The 17,648-nt window shown below is 50.4% G+C and overlaps 1 protein-coding gene across 1 annotated transcript; it reads right to left on the bottom strand.

The window, feature by feature from the left end:
• Positions 1-825: 825 nt before the first annotated feature.
• CHMP1A (charged multivesicular body protein 1A) lies at positions 826-12,799 on the bottom strand. The gene is made up of 7 exons (XM_084812690.1): positions 12,738-12,799; positions 10,869-10,888; positions 9,396-9,473; positions 8,295-8,441; positions 6,585-6,713; positions 5,103-5,290; positions 826-2,387 (listed from the first exon to the last, which is right to left on the bottom strand). Exons 1-7 carry the CDS (start codon positions 12,742-12,744, stop codon positions 2,366-2,368), a joined length of 591 nt encoding a protein of 196 aa, XP_084668816.1. The 5' UTR covers positions 12,745-12,799; the 3' UTR covers positions 826-2,365.
• Between the last annotated feature and the right edge of the window lie 4,849 nt (positions 12,800-17,648).

Here is a 17,648-nt window from a genome sequence, read left to right as displayed (position 1 = left end):
GGGATACCTGCCACAAGTCCCCCACCCCATTTGTCCACAGCACATGATGTAAGCTGTGTAGGGTTCCCTACTCCACAGGACTCTTTGGCCAGCGGTAAATCACACTTGAGGCTGGACTGAGAATGAGGACAAACAAGAAGGGGCGTTCTTAAGGGAGAGGGAGACCTCTAGTGGCAGAACCATTTATCACAGACCCCCCCTCCACACACCCACACCCCATTTGGGAGCCGGCAGGGTGGGGGGGAACAAGCAGGGGAGGCCTGGCTGCTCAAGCAACTGCTCCATGATAAAACGATTAACGGCTGCTGAATCATTAATTAGCGTGTGCCACTTCCTTTATCGCACAAGGGCCGTCTTTTGTCTTTTTCTGTGTATGCTGCAGGGAGCTGTAGCTGGCTGCTGCATCTTGTGGTGTGCAGACACATGTTCCCAAATCTTCGAGGCTGTCCCTCGCACAGTACACAGAACATTAGATAGGCAATTGATGGAGCGATGCACCTGTACCCTGCCACATGTGAAGCAGCCTGCAGTAATCCCCCTGGCATTTCAGTTTGGGTGGGTGGCTGAAAGCACTTCCAGTCTTCTGCAAAACAGTATCACTGGTTCTTAAGAGGGATTACTTGGCTCCTAGCCAGCCTAAGGAGGCAGGGTTGAATTCCAAGGCCAGAAAGGGAGGGGCTGTAGCTCACTGGCAGAGCCCGCTTTGCATGCAGAAGGTCCCAGGTTCGATCCCCAACAACCCCAAGACCTCTAGTACAAAGCAGGATACCCTCTGCTCCCAGCCCCAGCCGACTCAAGAGTGAGCAAGGATCTGTAAACCTCCAGGCGACTACAGATTTCCAGACAGGATATATTTATTCAAAACAGCATCAAAGAACTGACATCATTCACTTTAATTATTTTTTAAAAAAAGAAAAAAGGCAACAGAACACCATTTTCCCGAGAGAGAAGAATGTACCACTCCGTAAAAGGCTCAACAAAAGGGTTACTCTAGGAAGTACAGTTTGGAGGAGCAGAAGCAGCACCGCCTAAGGCCCATGAGAGGTGGTAGGGAGGAAAGAGAATGAAATAAAATGGCCTCCTTTTAAATGACAGCAGCAGAGGGGGAACGATTTGCTCACCCCCACAACCTTGGCCTTGGAGAAGGCTGCGCTCTAAAGCGGGGAGTTCTTGTTCTTTTATGCCAGCCTCCCCCAGCCAGGTGCCGTCCAGGTGTGCTGGACTGTAGATCCCATCATCACCATGCTGGCTGGAGATGATGGGAAGTGCAATCCAACTCATCTGGGGGGTGCCAGGTTGGGGAAGGCTGTTTTACACACTCAGGCAGAAGGGGTCAAAGCAACACTGTCGGGTATTAGACTGTAGGCCTGTTAAATCCTACCGTTTCCTCCCAAAGAGGTCCTGGGGGGGGATATCAGCAAAGGGGTGCCTCAGAACAAACAGCCCAGTATCATCGAGGCCACAATGAGGGAAACGGCTGAAGCATCCCTGTACATGAGGGTTCTCCCTCCAGCTGTGGCATCTTCTGGGAAAGGTGTACGCCAGTCCCAGGCAAGCAGAACGGACAGTCCACAACCAGACAGAGTTCTTAGGAGGGAAAAGCCGACGCCAACAAAAGCAGCAGCTGGAGCAGAGGGTGCAGGGGCAGTAGTGTGAATGTGTGTGGGGAGGATGAGAGTAAAGGACTGTTGTTTTCAAAGGTCACTTAATGGTGTGTAAATCCAAAGCAGGGGTGCACAGCTGCAAGAAAAAGGGGACACGTCCACCGACAGGCTTGCTCCACTGCCCCGTGGACCTCACACGCTGCCAACTGGCTTGGTCCCCATATGCCATCCCCTAAAAGCAGCAACACGGGAGGTCAATAACTGGTATTAGGAAAAACGAACACCACGCCTGACTCCACACCCAGGCCCAGGAGGCCGCGGGGAGCACCCTGGCCCTCTTAAGAATGCCAGCGATTGAGCTCACGCATGGGCCACACTTGAATGATGGGCTCCCGTCCTCTCAGCCAATGTGCTCCAGACACAAGAGGAGGATGGAAAGTGTAGCCTGAAAAGAGAAGAAATGGCAAGGGGTGGGGGGGAAGGGGAACAGACCCAGGAAAGTTTCTTCCGCCCCTCACCCTCAGGCAAGCTCACGCACAGAAGTTTGTCGCTGTCACTGCTTCTTTAGAGCGGGGACACCATCACCGTGCAAGGAGGTAAAGTCCACTGCTGAGCACAGCAGGCCCAGAGGAGTGGAAGGACCAGTCTTTTTTCTGGCCACAGGAGAGTTAGGAGGATGGAAGGCCAGGGGCCTCTCGCCATAGCCCCACAAATCATAGGTGAACAAGGCAGAAGCAACAGTCCATGTGGGTGAGAGGGAGTTAATTCCGCAAGGCAGCCAATCTGAGAAGGAAAATGTTGACACAGAGGAAAGAAATTAATGAAGGAGAATGAACCAAAGAAGATCCATGGACACAAATCTCACATCAGGAATGTCAGGGTTCAAAAATCAGGGGAACATTTCAGACTCCTAGGACACTCTGACCAGGTTCGGACACCATGCTGCTGCTTAGAATCATAGAATAGTAGGGTTGGAAGAGGCCCACAAGGCCATCGAGTCCAACCCCCTGCTCAATGCAGAAATCCAAGACAGAGCATCCCTGACAGATGGCTGTCCAGCCTTGTCTTGAATGCCTCCAGTGTGGGAGAGCCCACTGCCTCCCTGGGTCATCGGTTCCATTGTCGTATTGCTCTAACAGGAAGTTTTTCCTGATGTTCAGCCGGAATCTGGCTTCCTTTAACTTGAGCCCATTATTCCATGTCCTGCACTCTGGGATGATCGAGACAGGATCCTGGCTTTCCTCTCTGTGACAACCTTTCAAGTACTTGAAGAGCACTATCTTATCTCCCCTTAGGTTGCCATTTAACTCACCATGAGCTGAGGCACCTACGGGCACCAGGCTGCGTATGCAACCCCCACTGGGTGGTTGTCATGTTGTGTGAATGCAGAGATTGTGGGTTATGCAAGGGTTAAACAACCATAGGTAAAGGGAGGGTTCTTTAACACTTGCATAACTCATGCTCACCAGGTTTGCACCACAGGATATTTTACATACGCAAAACTGCACCTGCATGCAGCACAGCCCTCTGTCAATGACCTTAGAGTGGCCATTCTCGAACAAAGGAATTTCAGGGAAATTGCTGAAGTACATCAAGAGATTCAATTCTATGTCTTGTAGTTTGAATAAGGACAAAGGTGTTTCTCTAAAATCACACCACATATGCTAATCTCTCACCATTGCAATGATGTTTGTGTTAACAGCCAAAAACCTTTTGTGAATGGCAACTGTTCATATAATTATCACTGTCTGTGCTTTTTGCATTTCAGTTCCCTCTGTCCACATGTTTTACATTTCCTCCCCAGCATATGCATATAGATCTACCAATTCGAGATTAACACTTCATGCATCTGAACATATCAACAGCAGTTTACTCCAGAATACATCTGTTAGTCTTTAAGGTGCCACAAGACTCTTTGTTGTTTTTGCTGCAACAGACTAACATGTCTGTTACTTCTCTAAAAATTGGTATAGAAAAGAGCAACTGAAATGATCAGTGAGTTGTGTTTTTAGTGTAGACAAAATGGGACCGGAATTTTTTTTCCAGTGTTCCCGCCAGCCAGGCATCTTTCGGAATACATCATTCCAGTCCTCCTCCCCCCTTGTTTTCCAACTGTTCCTCCTCTGCCCACAGTCAGCCAGCATTCCATGCACCCCTGCCCAACATCCTCCGCCTAGCATGCTCAGCCCTTATCAGGCTGTTTGAGGTTCCCCTGCAACTAGGGTTTTCTTCCCTAAAGACTTTTTGTACTTCTGCAAACTTTGGGGTTCCCCCAAACCTTCTGTTGCCTCCCCACTTGTGCATGGATAGTGCTGTTTTGACTGCATGGAATAGGCAGAGAGAGAATGAGTTTGCTACTATTATATATATATATATATATATATATATACACACACACACACACACACACACACACACACGATATATGATGCATGATATGATAGTAAGAGGGCAGAGAAAGGACATAGGAGAGGCTTATAAAATTATGAATGGTGTAGAAAGGGTGGAGGCAGGCAGGCAGACATTCTCTCTCTCTCTCCCACAATACTAGAACTTGGGGTCACACAAGCACATTGACTGGCAGGTTCAGGATAGACAGAAGAAAATACTCCTTCATGACATGCATAGTTAATTTTTGGAACCCGATGCTGTGATGGCTAGTACTTTAGTTGGGTTTAGAAAAGGGTTAAGACAGATCCATGGAGGGAAGTCTAACAGCAGCAGCTATCCATGACAGCCAAATAGAGACTCAGACCTTGATCCATCTAGCCCAGTATTGTCAACACTGACTGGCAACAATGGCTCTCTACAGTTTCAGGCAGGAGATTTTCCCAGCCCTACCTAGAGATGCCAGGGATTGAACCTGAGACCTTCTGCATACAAAGCAAGGGCTTTGCCACCGAGCCACAGCCCTTCCCTCCACGTTCAGAGGCAGCGTTCTGCTATCAGCAGCTACCAAGCGTAAACAATGACTGTCACCATCATCACCTGCTTAGAAGTCCCACTCAGGCATACGGTTGGCCACTGTCAGGCAGAGTGCTGGGCTAGGTGATCCTTTTGTGTAAACTAGCAATGCAATTCTTACATACCCATCAGCAAATGCAAGTGGGAGCAACGTACAAGCAGTACAGTGACTGAAGAGCAATGGGTGCTGGTGGCCGAGGACCCATTGCAGGCCAACCACCTTTCTCCTTGAGTTCCATTCTCATGGTTCTCCATACTCCAAGGACACGTTCCTATGCGTGCTTGGACATGCTGGTTGGGGAATGCTGGGAGTAGCAAGACTTTTCTGCTGTCTAAACATGCATAGGATTGCACCCTACGCAGTTAGATGGCGGGGGCAGGGGGAGGACAGAAGAGAGGGGTTACCAGCCCAGAGCTGTCAGGATACAGCAAGTTTAAGAATATAGAGGTTCCCAGGCCGTGTCCTGGGCCACAGCCATTGGCCCCTGGAAGGCAGGAATTCAAGTCCTACCACCCCTCAGGAAGCCAACCAACCTTCGCGATAGCTGATCCTCCTGGGAACGCACGGAGCTCTCGCCCACGGCAGAGGCCCCCTCGGGCAGCTGGCTCAGCTGGTCCATGACCTCCAAGCCATTCTCCTCCGCAATCTGTACAATCAGACTGTCCACTTGCTCCTGGGGCGTGGTCAGCGTCATGGCAGAGCTCATGGAGTCCTCCATCACCTACAGGGGCCACAAGACAGAGCTCAGCGCGGGGGCAAACAGAAAGTGAGAACAGGTAGCCAAACCTGGGCCCATGCATCCGAGTTCTCCCTGCGGCAGGACCGTTCTGCTGCTGTTGCCTCTGCAAAAGCTGGGCAGGAAGGCAGGGATGACCCCTTTTCCTCCACGCAGTTTGGGAAGAGAAAAGGGGGGGTCTCTCCCCCCTCCTGCTTGACTTTGCAAAAAGCCTAGCAGGAGGGCAGAAAACATCCCTCCCTTCCCCTATGTTCCCTTTGACATGCCTCTGGACTCTGGGAAAGGGAGGGGCTGGTGGCAACCAAAGAAACAGTTGGCTAGTACATTAAGGTTAGCTTCAGTGAAGGAAGAAGCAAAAGGACTCATTGCTGCATATTTATGGGAAGAGGAGGAAAAACCCCGGAAGGAGGAATGCTGTTTCTGAAACATGTTGAGCAGAATAAACATCACAGACGCTTCAAGAATCACTGGTCTCTTGTTTCTGCAGGGCATCCAGTGCCTTTCCCTTTTGTTGGTTGTGCAGTAGATTAAGCCAACGTTTGTGGACTCTTCTTAGTCAAAGTATTATTTCAAGACATTGCACATGACCAGGACCGTTTCTTAATATTCTGTGTCCCCCGACCCAGACCAGATATACACACAATTAAAAAACTTCCTGCACTGGATGCTTGTCTTTCAACAGAACTTCACCAAGTCTGGGAGCAAGCAGGATGACTGCACGAGACGGTGACACAGGTAGGCTGGGGCAGGAGCAGGTTTACCGGCAGGGGAACAGGAGGCCTTGCTCCCCGGTGCCTTGAGCCTGGCATCTCCAAAGTGGCGTCCGCGGACTCCTCTCTTGGTGCCCACCAGGCTCCCTGCCCCTCCTGATGTTTAATTCATTTCTTACGTAATTTTTAATTAAGTTGGGAGGCTGGCATGTTGCAAAGCAAAGGCCTGCCCTCGGCACCACCTTTATTTGGGTTCAAAAGAACGGTTTTGCGTTTTGGAGTTCGGAACTCACCTCTGCCTTGAACTTAGGTACTTGGGTAAGTTATTTTGCTTTCAGTCTCCGCAGCATGCCTTCTGGGAAATGAGTGTTTTGTGACAAGCCATGTCCACTATGATAACCGTTTTGTAAATAGGCAAGCCCCAACTACATGGCAGCTATTTTGTGAGAGTACCCACAATGCTCTCTCAGAATTCCAAATGTGCCCTCTGGCCCAAAGAGGCTGGGCACCCAGTGAAAATTCCAGCACAGCTGCCCACTTCTTTTCCTGGGCAAGCATGCAGCACTTACCGAAGTGTGAACATCCAAGTTCTGCACCTGCTGCTCAAACTTGTCCATCACAGCAGAGACCTTCTGCAGGTCCATCGAGCTGAGCGCTTTGTCCAAGGCCTTGGTCACCTGGGCCATGTTTTTAGTCACCTGCAAGAGAGTCAGAAAACATACTTGTGCATTCGAAGAGTAGAAGGAAATGGGGCCTCCCCACAGAGCTACGGCCAGGACCTGAAGATGACTTGAATGCTACGGTCATGGGGAAGGCCAAGGCAAGAGACGGGCAGAGAAGAATCAAACTACCAGGGAACAAGTGTTTCAGAAGTGCAGAGGACATCCACGATGGTCTTGCCCTGGGAGGCCCAGAGGGCCGTTTCATCACTTCCAGTTCTGGAAGTCCAGATGTGTGAGGAGACTCATGGCCCAGACACCAAGGTGGGGCTGGGGCTGAGGAGATGGGAACTACTGCAAGGAGCCAAGGAAGAACTGGGTACAGCGGCAAGGAGTGGACAGGGCAAGAGGACAGACCACATTTTCCCCAGTAAGCCAGCCTGGGTTTAAAAATCCCCAGGAGAGGCCCTTCTCTCTTCTGCTGCTAATGCAGGGACTTTGGGTGGAGACACAAGGAAGGCAGCTCCCAGGCTATGGGACTCCCTGCCAAGGGAGGCCAGGCTACTTCCACCAGTGCTGTCCTGCAGCTGGCTGGCAAAGACATTTGTATCCAGACAGGCTTCTGGCAGCCAAGCCAAGCTGCTTCTGGAGCTGGTTTTAATCTCGTGGGTTCTGCTGTTTCTTTCTTATTGATGTGTTTTCATTTGCGCTTTTATTGGATATGTCTTTAAACAATCCATTTTAGATGTAAGTCTGTCATTGTATCTGCATTTTCTTCTTAGCCACCTTGAGCATTATTTTTTAAGTGGAAAGGCAGGATATACATCTAATAAAATTTAATTAATAAATCAAATACTGAGGAATCAGACCAGTCACTTCAGCTCTTATGCCAATATGGCAGAAGGCAGAGTCAGGCTAGGGAAAAGGGGCTGGGGACGCCACAACTCCTGCCGATACCAGTCAATGTGGGTTCTCTTGAAAGTGGCCTAGGAGTTAAAGCGCCACAGCACGTGCTGGTGCCATTATATATTACATCTGAAGTCTTACAATGCATGAATCTGGGTAACAGGGCTGGAAAAGACCCCCACTGGTGAACTTGGAAAGGTGCCGCTGGTCAAAAAGGACAGTACTGGGCAAGACAAGTCAGTGGCTCGATTCTCCGTAAGGCTGGGGTGCAGAACCCTCAGGCCCGGGGTGCAGAACCCTCAGGCCCAGGGGCCAAATCCAGCCCTTCTGAGTCCTGAGACAGCTTTCCTCAGATGGCCTACCCCTCTCCCTAGGCTCATGCCCTTTCGTTTGGTGGTTTCTTGGCTTCTGTGCCGTTTTTTCCCCATTGTAAAAGGTTGAAACGCCTCTCCAAAGGTGAGTTACTGGCAGGAAGAGCTTGAAGCTAAAGCAGGCTGGCATCTGGGGTCTTTCAGCTCTGAGCCTTTTACCTTCAGCCTCACCCACCACTGGACCGTGGTGACTGAGAGCTTCTCTGAATTGGCATCCAGTCCTTGGGCTGAAAGAGGTTCAATATGCCTGCTGTAAGGCACTTCCTTGTAGCCTTAGGCAGCACGAAAAAGGCACAACAAGGCCGTGGCTACTCAGTGCCAGGGTTAGAGAATGTCTCCTTACCCCCTTCATGGTCACTGCTGTCTGGACCTTGGAGGCCACTGCGTCTACTCGGGAAGCCATGCGGAGCCAGTTCAAGCCTTCATTCTTCTTCCGGATGGCATTCTCTGCATAGACACGGGCACATTCCACATTCTTCTGCTGAAGAGCCTGGAGCACACAGAAGGGGAGCTGGTCAGGACAGATCCACTTGGGTCAGAGCCCTAAAAGCTCACCACCTGCCACAAACCCAGCATCCTCGCCTCTGCCAGCAACAGCATCCCACGTAGAGCCTTTCATATGAATTGGTGAACATGGAGCAGGGCAGGAAAGAGGCCTCCCAGGAGACACAACCACGACAATGCCTGCATGGGCTACGGCCAGGCAGTTGAAAACCTGCCCACCATCGGCCCCCATCCTTTGGAGTGGGCTGAAGGTGCAAAGCTCAGCATCCTGTTTAGAAATGAGAGACCTTTTCTGCAGAGTACCTTTCTAGCCCTCATGGAAGCACATCTGCAGACATCCTGGAATAGAGGCTTAAAACCAGAAGATGGACTTACCACAGCCCTTCCCATGATCAAGGGAAACACTACAGCCCCTAGGTAAGGATTGCTCCATGCTCCTCCTATTACTATGATGAGTACCAACAGTGCCCAGAAAGTAGAAGGGCCCCTATCCAGAGGGCTTACAATCTACCACTATACAGACAAAACAGAAGTGGAGGGAGAGAACAGCGTTTCATGGAGGATCAAGCTGCAGTGGATAGATGTGTGTAGGGGAAAGCTAGAATGACTGGGAACTGGAGTCGCTGAAGAGGCAGGCTGAGGAGGAGGAGATGGTGGTGGTGGAGGAAGGGGGGAACAGCTGTGGGAAAAGGAGTGGCTGTTCCGAGCACAGAATGCAGCAAAAGACATCAAGAGTGGAACTAGGAAAGGAAGGCCAAATGATGCAAAGGTGAGGGGGGGAATTGCAGAGAGCCTTCAACTTAAGAGGCTAGAAGCTGAAAGGGAGCAAGGGCAAGACAGCACAGAGGCTCAAGAGCAGGCCTTCCTGACTGCAGAGGCGCTCGGCCTTCCAGGGCCATCTCCGACAGTGACTCTCCTCATCGGCATTCAGTTCCATCACCTTTTTGACTTTGGCTTGCTCAGTTTTGGAGTCCTTTTCTGCCTTCTTGGCTAGCTTCTCCAGCTGCTTGGCTGTAAACTAGAGAAAGAGAAGCAGATGCTCAGCAAGCCTGCAGGCAGAAGCAGCTGACTACAGGATATACGGACTTCCCAGCCTATCCCATTGTTCTGCATTAGCCCTGATCAAAAGAAAAAGTGAGCTGCTTCATCTGATGCCACATAATTCGATTACCAACTCAGGGGCTGTATCTAACCAAAGCTATTAAAGGGACTTGGGTGGAAAAGCACTTTGTATGGTGGTAATTTCCCTCCAGCAAACTTCACAGCAGAGTCATATTGTCAGCAGCATCTTACACTCCAGAGCAGGAGGAAGGGATGTCCATAAGACACAACTCACTACTGTGTACATTTCTGGCTGCTGCATCTCAAAAAGGATATTGCAGAGTTGGGAAAAGTGCAACCAAAATGGCCAAAAGGCTGGAGCAACTCTCCTGGGAGGAAAGGCTACAATGGCTGGGACTGTTTAGCTTAGAAAAAAGGAGAGAAAGGGGAACTGACATTACGCATGGTGTGGAGAAAGTGGAGAATGATCTTCTTCCTCTCTCTTAACACTAGAACCCAACGGGGTCATCCAATGAAGCTGAATTGAGGTGGGGGTGGGGATTCAGTACAGTTAAAAGGACATCCTTCACACAGTGGACTCCATAGCTTAGCTGTGCACTACCACAAGGTGTGGCAATGGCCAGGTATCCATTATGCTCACTATATCTAAGCCCACATCCTATTTCCATCCTGTTCTGTTTGGGGCAACTGGAAACATTCTCACCTTCCTCTTCTAGGGATAGTTCAGCCTGAATCAGATGCTTCCCAGTTCCTGTTGGCTTCCACCTCCGATTCAGTTTAAAAGCTGCTCTGCTTGTTTATATTATGTGCCAGCAGTCTGGTTCCATTCTTGTTCAAGTGGAGCTTGTCTGTAAATGTTTCCCACTGCCTAACAAATCTAAAACCCTCCTCACTACACCTCTCTCATCCACGCACATACCCCAGCTGTGGGCTTCACACTGGGCCAACGGGTTGGCCACTGTGAGAAACAGGATGCTGCGGGGAAAGCTGCCCTGACTAAGCAAAACTCAGGGTGATCTTGCGCTGCCATTTCCAGGCCCCTTGACACAACCGCAGGCTAGTAACCTGCTAACCTGGAAAGCACTACTGTCCAAAAGACACAGTGCTCCCTGACTGAAACCTAGCAGACACCTACACAAGTTCACCATGACAAGAGTGTACCTGTTTATGGATTATTTATTTATTTGCCACCCATCTGGCCGGCTACCCAGCCACTCTAGGTGGCATACAATACTAATAACAAATTTACATAATCAACTGAAGAAAAAATAACAAAACACTGCTCTAATTTTTTTTTAAATCTAGCCCTAACTAGAGATAAGAGAGAGTGTTTCATAGTGTCTTCACTCACCTTTAACTGGAAGAGTGTATCTGTGAAGAGAAAGACAATCGTTGGAAGATTTCAGGGATAAAGCGGGGCTCAGAAGGAAGGGTATTCACACCTATTATTTTTAACACACACACACACACACACACACACTCCTTCTGCCCTAAAGAGGTCCAAACTGGGTGCTCCTCAGAAACCATTTCCACAGATCTGGAAAGATTCCATGTGCCGAACTGTATGCATGTCTAAAAACTTTATGCTGGAGACTAGGAATATGAAATACCTTTAGCTCTATACAGAGAGTGAGCTCTTAAAACATTTACACTTGCAATTAACAATTATAATATATCCTGCTCCTTGATTCCTGAGGAGTAGCTCTGGTGTCTTGAAGACAAATCTTTTGGCCTCTCATGAGTTTCACAGGCTACATACTAATCATAATTCTGAGACAGATAACATGGAGTATAACTTATCCAAATAAAATTATACACTTCATACAACAGCATACCAGTGTGTCTCTCTTGGAAGTGCCACAGCACGCTCCCCAGAATTCAACACTCAACTTTGACAGCAGGAGTCATGTGCCTCCTCCGTACTCTGGCCTCTCAGGCTGCCCGGGAGAGTAAGCACCTGTGTGAGAGCCCTGCTCTGCCTCCACAAAGGGTGCCGCCCAGATAAACAGCTCAAATACTGTGTCACCTGCCTGGCAGGCAGGAACAGAAAATGGTATACAGGAACCACGGAAAATATGTTAAGAGGCTGCTAAGGGGTCCACTTGAAGACCCTGAATGTGCAGTCTTACTTTGGCCCACAAAAGTGATTCCTTGGTGAGGATGACCAGGCCGGTGAACAGTCCAGTTTCTGGTCAATGCAAGCTTGTCTCTCGAAGGCAGAATACATTTCTGCCAACAGGATTCCATTCCTTGGGGGATTTCATGATACCAATGGGTCAGAAGAGCATCGACCAACCCCCTGCCTTAGGCAGGATCTTCCATACAGCAACTACAAATTTAAAAAACCATGCAATCTAGATCATATAGTGGGCTGTAAGCAAAAAGTAAGGAAAGTTTGCCATATCAAGGATATCCTCAGCACTCCCAATGAATCAAGGCCAAACACTTGATTTCATCACTTGTAGAATCACAAGGCAAGTCCAAGACACAATCTAGTCTAATCCCATGGACAGGACCATCCACCAAGCCCCCACAAAGCAATCCATGATGCCAGCAGAGAACACCACAGACTAGATACACACTGCTAGGGGAAGCAACCTCACTGCTTTTCTGGGAAGGCACCTGAGCCAGAAACTGAAGAGGTGAATCTTCACCTGTCAAGCCTGCACGAGTGTGTGAGGCAGGTTTTCAAGGCACAAGAGCTTGGTGGGGTGGAGCAAGGCTGGCAACCCTAACAGGTAAGCAGAAAGACAGGCCTGGAAGGGGGACCCTTCAACCGAGGCCCCTGCTAAACATCAGAGAACCCACCCCCAGGTCACACTCACTCACACCAGGCATGTATACATATCATTAATAATCAGCTATTAACAAAACCACTTGTATCCTGCTCTTCGGCCAAGGCCCCCAGAGCAGCTTACGAAGCCCAGAAATAAGACAGCCCTGGCTTGCGGTCTAAAAGACACGACGCAAAGGGCAGGGGGTCGGGAGGGAGGAGGAAAGCGCGCGCACATCGCCCTCCCATGGAGTCGAGGCGGGGGGATGCCCGGGCGACGTCATATATCACCCCCTCCCCAGGAGTCCCCCGCCCCGCGGCGGACAAGACTCGTTGACTCGTTCCTTGAGGCGCCAGCCCCTTTCCCCGCCCCGGGCCCGGCTGAGTGTGACGTCACCCTCGCCCACCCCCCACAGACGGAGGGCGGGAAGAGAGCCGCTCCCTCACCGTCCATCCCGGCTCGAGTCCTCAGTCGGTTTCTCTTGCCAGGACTTCCGGGATCCTTCCCCGCCCACTTCCGGCCTCTCCGTCGCCAGCCTCTTCCTTCTCCTCTCTCTCGCGCGATCTCACTCTCGTCTCGCGAGAAACGCCGGTCGGACTATTCCTCGACAGCGCATGCGTAGGCCAAAGGACGGACAAGGCCGCTGTCGCGGGAGGTCATGTGGTTGCCGGTGGCGGTTCCTATGGCAACAAGGAGAGAGCAAGAGTTGTGCAAACATCCGCAACCGCGTGCACAGTCTGGCACAATTCTGCGTATTTTTAAAATAAGAGGCCCGCCTATAAATCAAGACCCAGAATAACGCATTTGGCTCTGTCCGCCCCCGCCCCCAAAAGTTTTGTAACACCTTGCCTGATGAAGAGATCTGGAGAGCTCGAAGGCTTGCACATTTCTTGTGATCTTCTGGTTGGCCGCCTAATAACAACAACAACAACAACAATTGCACCAGCCTGGTGCCCTCCAGAGGTGTTGGACTGCAATGCCCGTGATTCCCAGCCAGCATGGGCACCGGGCTGCCGTTCCCAGGGTGGAAGTTGTGGTCGAACGCCTCTGGAGGGCACCAGCTTGGGGGAGGCTGGTGTACTTCCTTGGCCCAGCCCAGACTTGGCAGCTTTTATATAGCTGAGCCTCCCATTTTGGGGACTTTAGAGTTTGAGGAAAAGGAAAATAGTTGCTACATATCCGGGGCGGGGCGCGGCTTGACACTCCCTTTAGGGTCCCTCAGCCTGAGCCCACAACAAAACCTCACATGCTTCTGGGCTCCATTTCTCTAGCAGGGCTGCTCCCTTTTCTGGTCGGGTTCTGTGGGTGCCCCATCACCTTGATGCAGACCCACACCACCAGTCCAGACCTCAATGCTGTTTCCATACACACCTCACTGTTGTGGGCCTCAGAGGGTCCACTGATTTTGAGGGCAGAGCAGCAGGAGGAGGAAGAGGAGAGAGGGTGTCATGAGGGTCTTGAACTGAAGCCGTCCTCGGCTGGGAGCATCTGGTGTCCTGCTTCTTTGATGATGATGGTGCTGGCTGATGCTGAGTCACAAAAGCACCCAGGCAGCCAAGCAAGGATGTAGTTGTGCCAATGTAGGGGGGCAAGGACTGTTGGCTCATCTATGGGGCGGTCTCACAGCAAACATGAAGATGTGGCAGGAGGTAAAATGTTCTTGTTTACAGAGGGATGTCCAAGAAGGGTACAGGTTAGTGCCAAGCATCAGTTGGCATGAGCAGAAATAGGTCAAGCCCGGAGGACATCTTCACGGCTAGGACTCTTAAAATGCAGCAGGGAGGAGGGTTTCCACCCCCTTTGTTTTGAGAAAATGCCATTTCAGGTGAGAGACGGAGGCCTGGACGCTACACAGGAAGCAGCAGCAGGATGAGGCCACAGAATCCAGAGGTCACACAATGGACTGTTCCACTTGAGACTGAAGGGAGGAGGTACCATTGGTGAATGCTCCTCCATGTAGAAGCAGATAGTCGAGAAAGGTTCTTGCCTAGCCTTCTCTCCTAGTTTTTTTTACTTGTGGGGAGATTTATTTATTTCTGGAGAGCATCCAACAAATGCAATTTCCCCCACCTGGGCAGGCACTTTCCATTTTAGTACCTCATTCTCGTGTCATTTTGCTGCATATGTAGACCCATCCATCCATGCTGGAAGCAAATCCCACAGAAATTAAGGGCACTTACTTCTTGGTAAACATGCTGAGGACCAGGAGATGCCAGTCTCTGGGGTTCCATGCTTAGTTCCAAAACAGATCTAATCACAGTCAGATAATGGCTCCCTCTGCCTTGCTTTTCCCCATCTGGAAAAGGAATTTTCAGACTTTTCAATACAAACAAACGAAGTTGGATGCCCCGTGTAAGCTATAGGACACCTACCGTGATACTGAAGATGATCTTCCTCTTCTTGCTGGCTCCAGTCCCTCCTTCCCTCCCTCCCACCCACCCACTCATCCACTGAGCCACATGCTGGTCTGCATGAAAAAGTTCCAACATTCCACTCATTTTCATCACTGGAAGTTCCTTGTGCAAGACTATGGCTCTGCTGGGTGTCCTCTGAGAGGCTCACAGTGAAGGGTGGTAGAGAAGGACTGACTTTGGGTTCATCCTGAGTAGATGGTTGAAAACGGGAGGGAGCAGGGGAGGGAATAAGGCTGGGCAGGACCGGAGCTGATGACAGGGGAGCAGTTTAGTGCACAGGTGGGAACCTCTTTCAGCCCAAGGGCCAAATTCAATTCTGAAGAAGCTCTCGGGGGCCGCATTCCAGTGGTATGTGGGGTCAAAGGCAGAACGTGCAGGGCCCAAAATACAAAAACTGCCAGCATATTTCAGCTGAAAACTCTCACTGCCAGTAACGATGCCTCAGGAGAGGCATTTCAACCTTTTAGAATGGGGGAAAACCTGCACAAAAGCCAGGAACCACCAAATGATCAGTGGTTGGGGAAAAGGGGGGGGAGCCTGGGGAAGGGGTATGGCCATCCGGGGAACTCTGGAGGGCTGGATTAGGCCCCCAGGCCTGAGATCCCCCACACCTGGTTTAGCACGTCCAGCCACCTTCCTCAATAAAACTTTGGGTTGCCAGATTACAACCCAGGCATTTGACTCATGCCATGGAATTTTCTCACACACAGCAGCTGTGGTAGGAAGTCTGTGTCTGGCTTGTGCCGCTTTAGACTGCAGGTGGAGGTTTGAACACTCTTCCGTGCAAAATATAAAAATACCTGCACACAGAAAACTCAAGTTTCTCAGAGAAAGCAAGGCTGCCTCCTTCTTCCCTGTGGCATCTAGTTCTCTATGTGGAGGGAGAATTCTGTGAGCCCACACTGACAGGCTGAAGTGGTACAGTCCAGATGCAGGTTTATCACCTCATCTGCTTTGTGAGGAGTTGGTCTCACTGTGCCTTACACCCACAAAGGGACGCAGGAACTCTGCCAACCATTGGCTGCTGATTGGTGCTAGTCCAGATGGGCTGCCAGGATTGGCATGGGTGGCACTGGCCAAATCAGGGACATTGACTAATCCCATGAATGCTGCCAGTCTCTGGGAGCCCTCGTCGTATGGCAGGAGTGGGCGCCTGATGGCCCTCTAGATGTTTTGGCCAAAGGTGAAGGATGATGGGAGTTGTAGGCCAATATACCTGGAGCATCACAAGTTGCCCACCCATGTCCTAGAGGCATTTCCCCCCTGCTTTGCACCACAGTCATTGGCTGCGTTTGCATGACATGAAACCCACCCTGTGAACTAACTCACGCAGTGTGGGTTATCATCAGAACAACCCACGGTGACCCTGAGAGACCATCAGGCTTACCACAGATTGTTCTCCCCAGACTGTCTCCGCCTCCCAGCTGAGCTGAGCAGAGCAGAGCAGAGCAGAGCAGAGGAAACTGCTCCAGCTGGTCCAGGGACTACAGAAGCAAGCAAGCTCCCAGAGAGCGAGCAAACAGGGGGAGCAAACAGGAGTTGGCCAGGCGAGATCGGCAGGGGAGGTCAAGGGGGAGGCCCCTAACTTTTTTAAAAAATTATTTTTCTTGTAACACACACTACCACACCAGTGGGACTCTGCTTTTAACCTCTAGTGAGTAGAGTAGCAGGCACAGGCTAGTCTAGAACAATCACAAAGCTAGACACAAAAAGGGAAAAGAGGCTATGGAAGGACAAGACTCTCCAGTGGTGGTGACCTGCAAGTTGTGTGCAATGTTTGTTTTCTTGCCTGAGAACAACATGGCCTACATCTGCAACAAGTGCAAGTTGATCACACTGCTGGAAGAAAAAGTAAGAGGACTGGAGCAGCAACAGTCGACCCTCCGGGGAATAAGAGAAGACGAAGAGTTCTTGGACAGAATGGTGGAACTACAGCAGCAAAGTGAACACCAGAAGCTTGAAGAGCAACAGCAAGCTGAGGCAGAAGTGGGAAATGCTGAAGTGAGGAAAAATGGAGTAGAGGATACTCCTTGGAAAAGGGTGAGTTAGGAGCAGAAGAACTAGACACCACTCTGCACCAGTGGAAGCAGTGGAGTTGTGGAACCGATTCCAGGTACTTGCGGATGAGACTGGAGGACAGCCTGCAGAGGAAGAATTACAGGGGAACCTACACGAGAGTGAGCAAGAGGCTGAAGGTCAGTCAAGCAGAGGCCATGAAACCCAGGCCTACAACAAGAAGAGTAGTAGTCGTAGGAGACTCCTTGCTACATGGGATCGAGACCCAAGTATGTCGTGAAGACCCATGGACTCGCCAGGTATGTTGTCTCCCAGGAGGACGGATTAGAGACGTGACTGAAAGGTTGCCTGCACTCATAAAGCCCACTGACAGGTATCCATTTCTTCTCATCCATGTGGGAACAAATGATACTGCCAAGCGGAGCTACAAAGACATCACGTCAGACTTTGAAGCTTTGGGAAGGAAACTCAAGAACTTTGAGTTGATACCCCGGCTGAATGACTGGCTATGAAGGTGGTGCCGACGAGAGAGATTTGGATTCTGGGACCACGGGCTATACTTCCTGGAAGATGGGCTGTTGGCAAGGGACGGGTTGCACCACACAAAGGCTGGGAAGAATGTGTTTGGCCACAGCATGAAGAACTTCATCAGGAGGGCTTAAGCTGAATCCTGCGGGGAAGGGAGATGTAAAGTTGGGAGTAACAATGGACGAAGGCTCATGTACACAACGGAGAGAACAGCTCTAACAGCACCCAATAATAGACTTCAGACACATGTAGGAAGAAAGCCAGACTATGAAGCACATGGTCTTCAATGTCTATATACTAATGCCCAGAGCATGGGAAACAAACAGAACGAACTTGAACTCTTAATACAAGAGGGAAATTATGACTTGATAGGTATAACTCGGACTTGGTGGGATGACT

This window comes from Heloderma suspectum, chromosome 8 (assembly GCF_057233095.1).
Source record: "Heloderma suspectum isolate Gila_16-S chromosome 8, 16-S_ref, whole genome shotgun sequence".
NCBI classification, from domain to species: domain Eukaryota; kingdom Metazoa; phylum Chordata; class Lepidosauria; order Squamata; family Helodermatidae; genus Heloderma; species Heloderma suspectum.
Note: the sequence above shows the minus strand (reverse complement) of the source record. Positions and strands in the feature narration are given on the sequence as shown.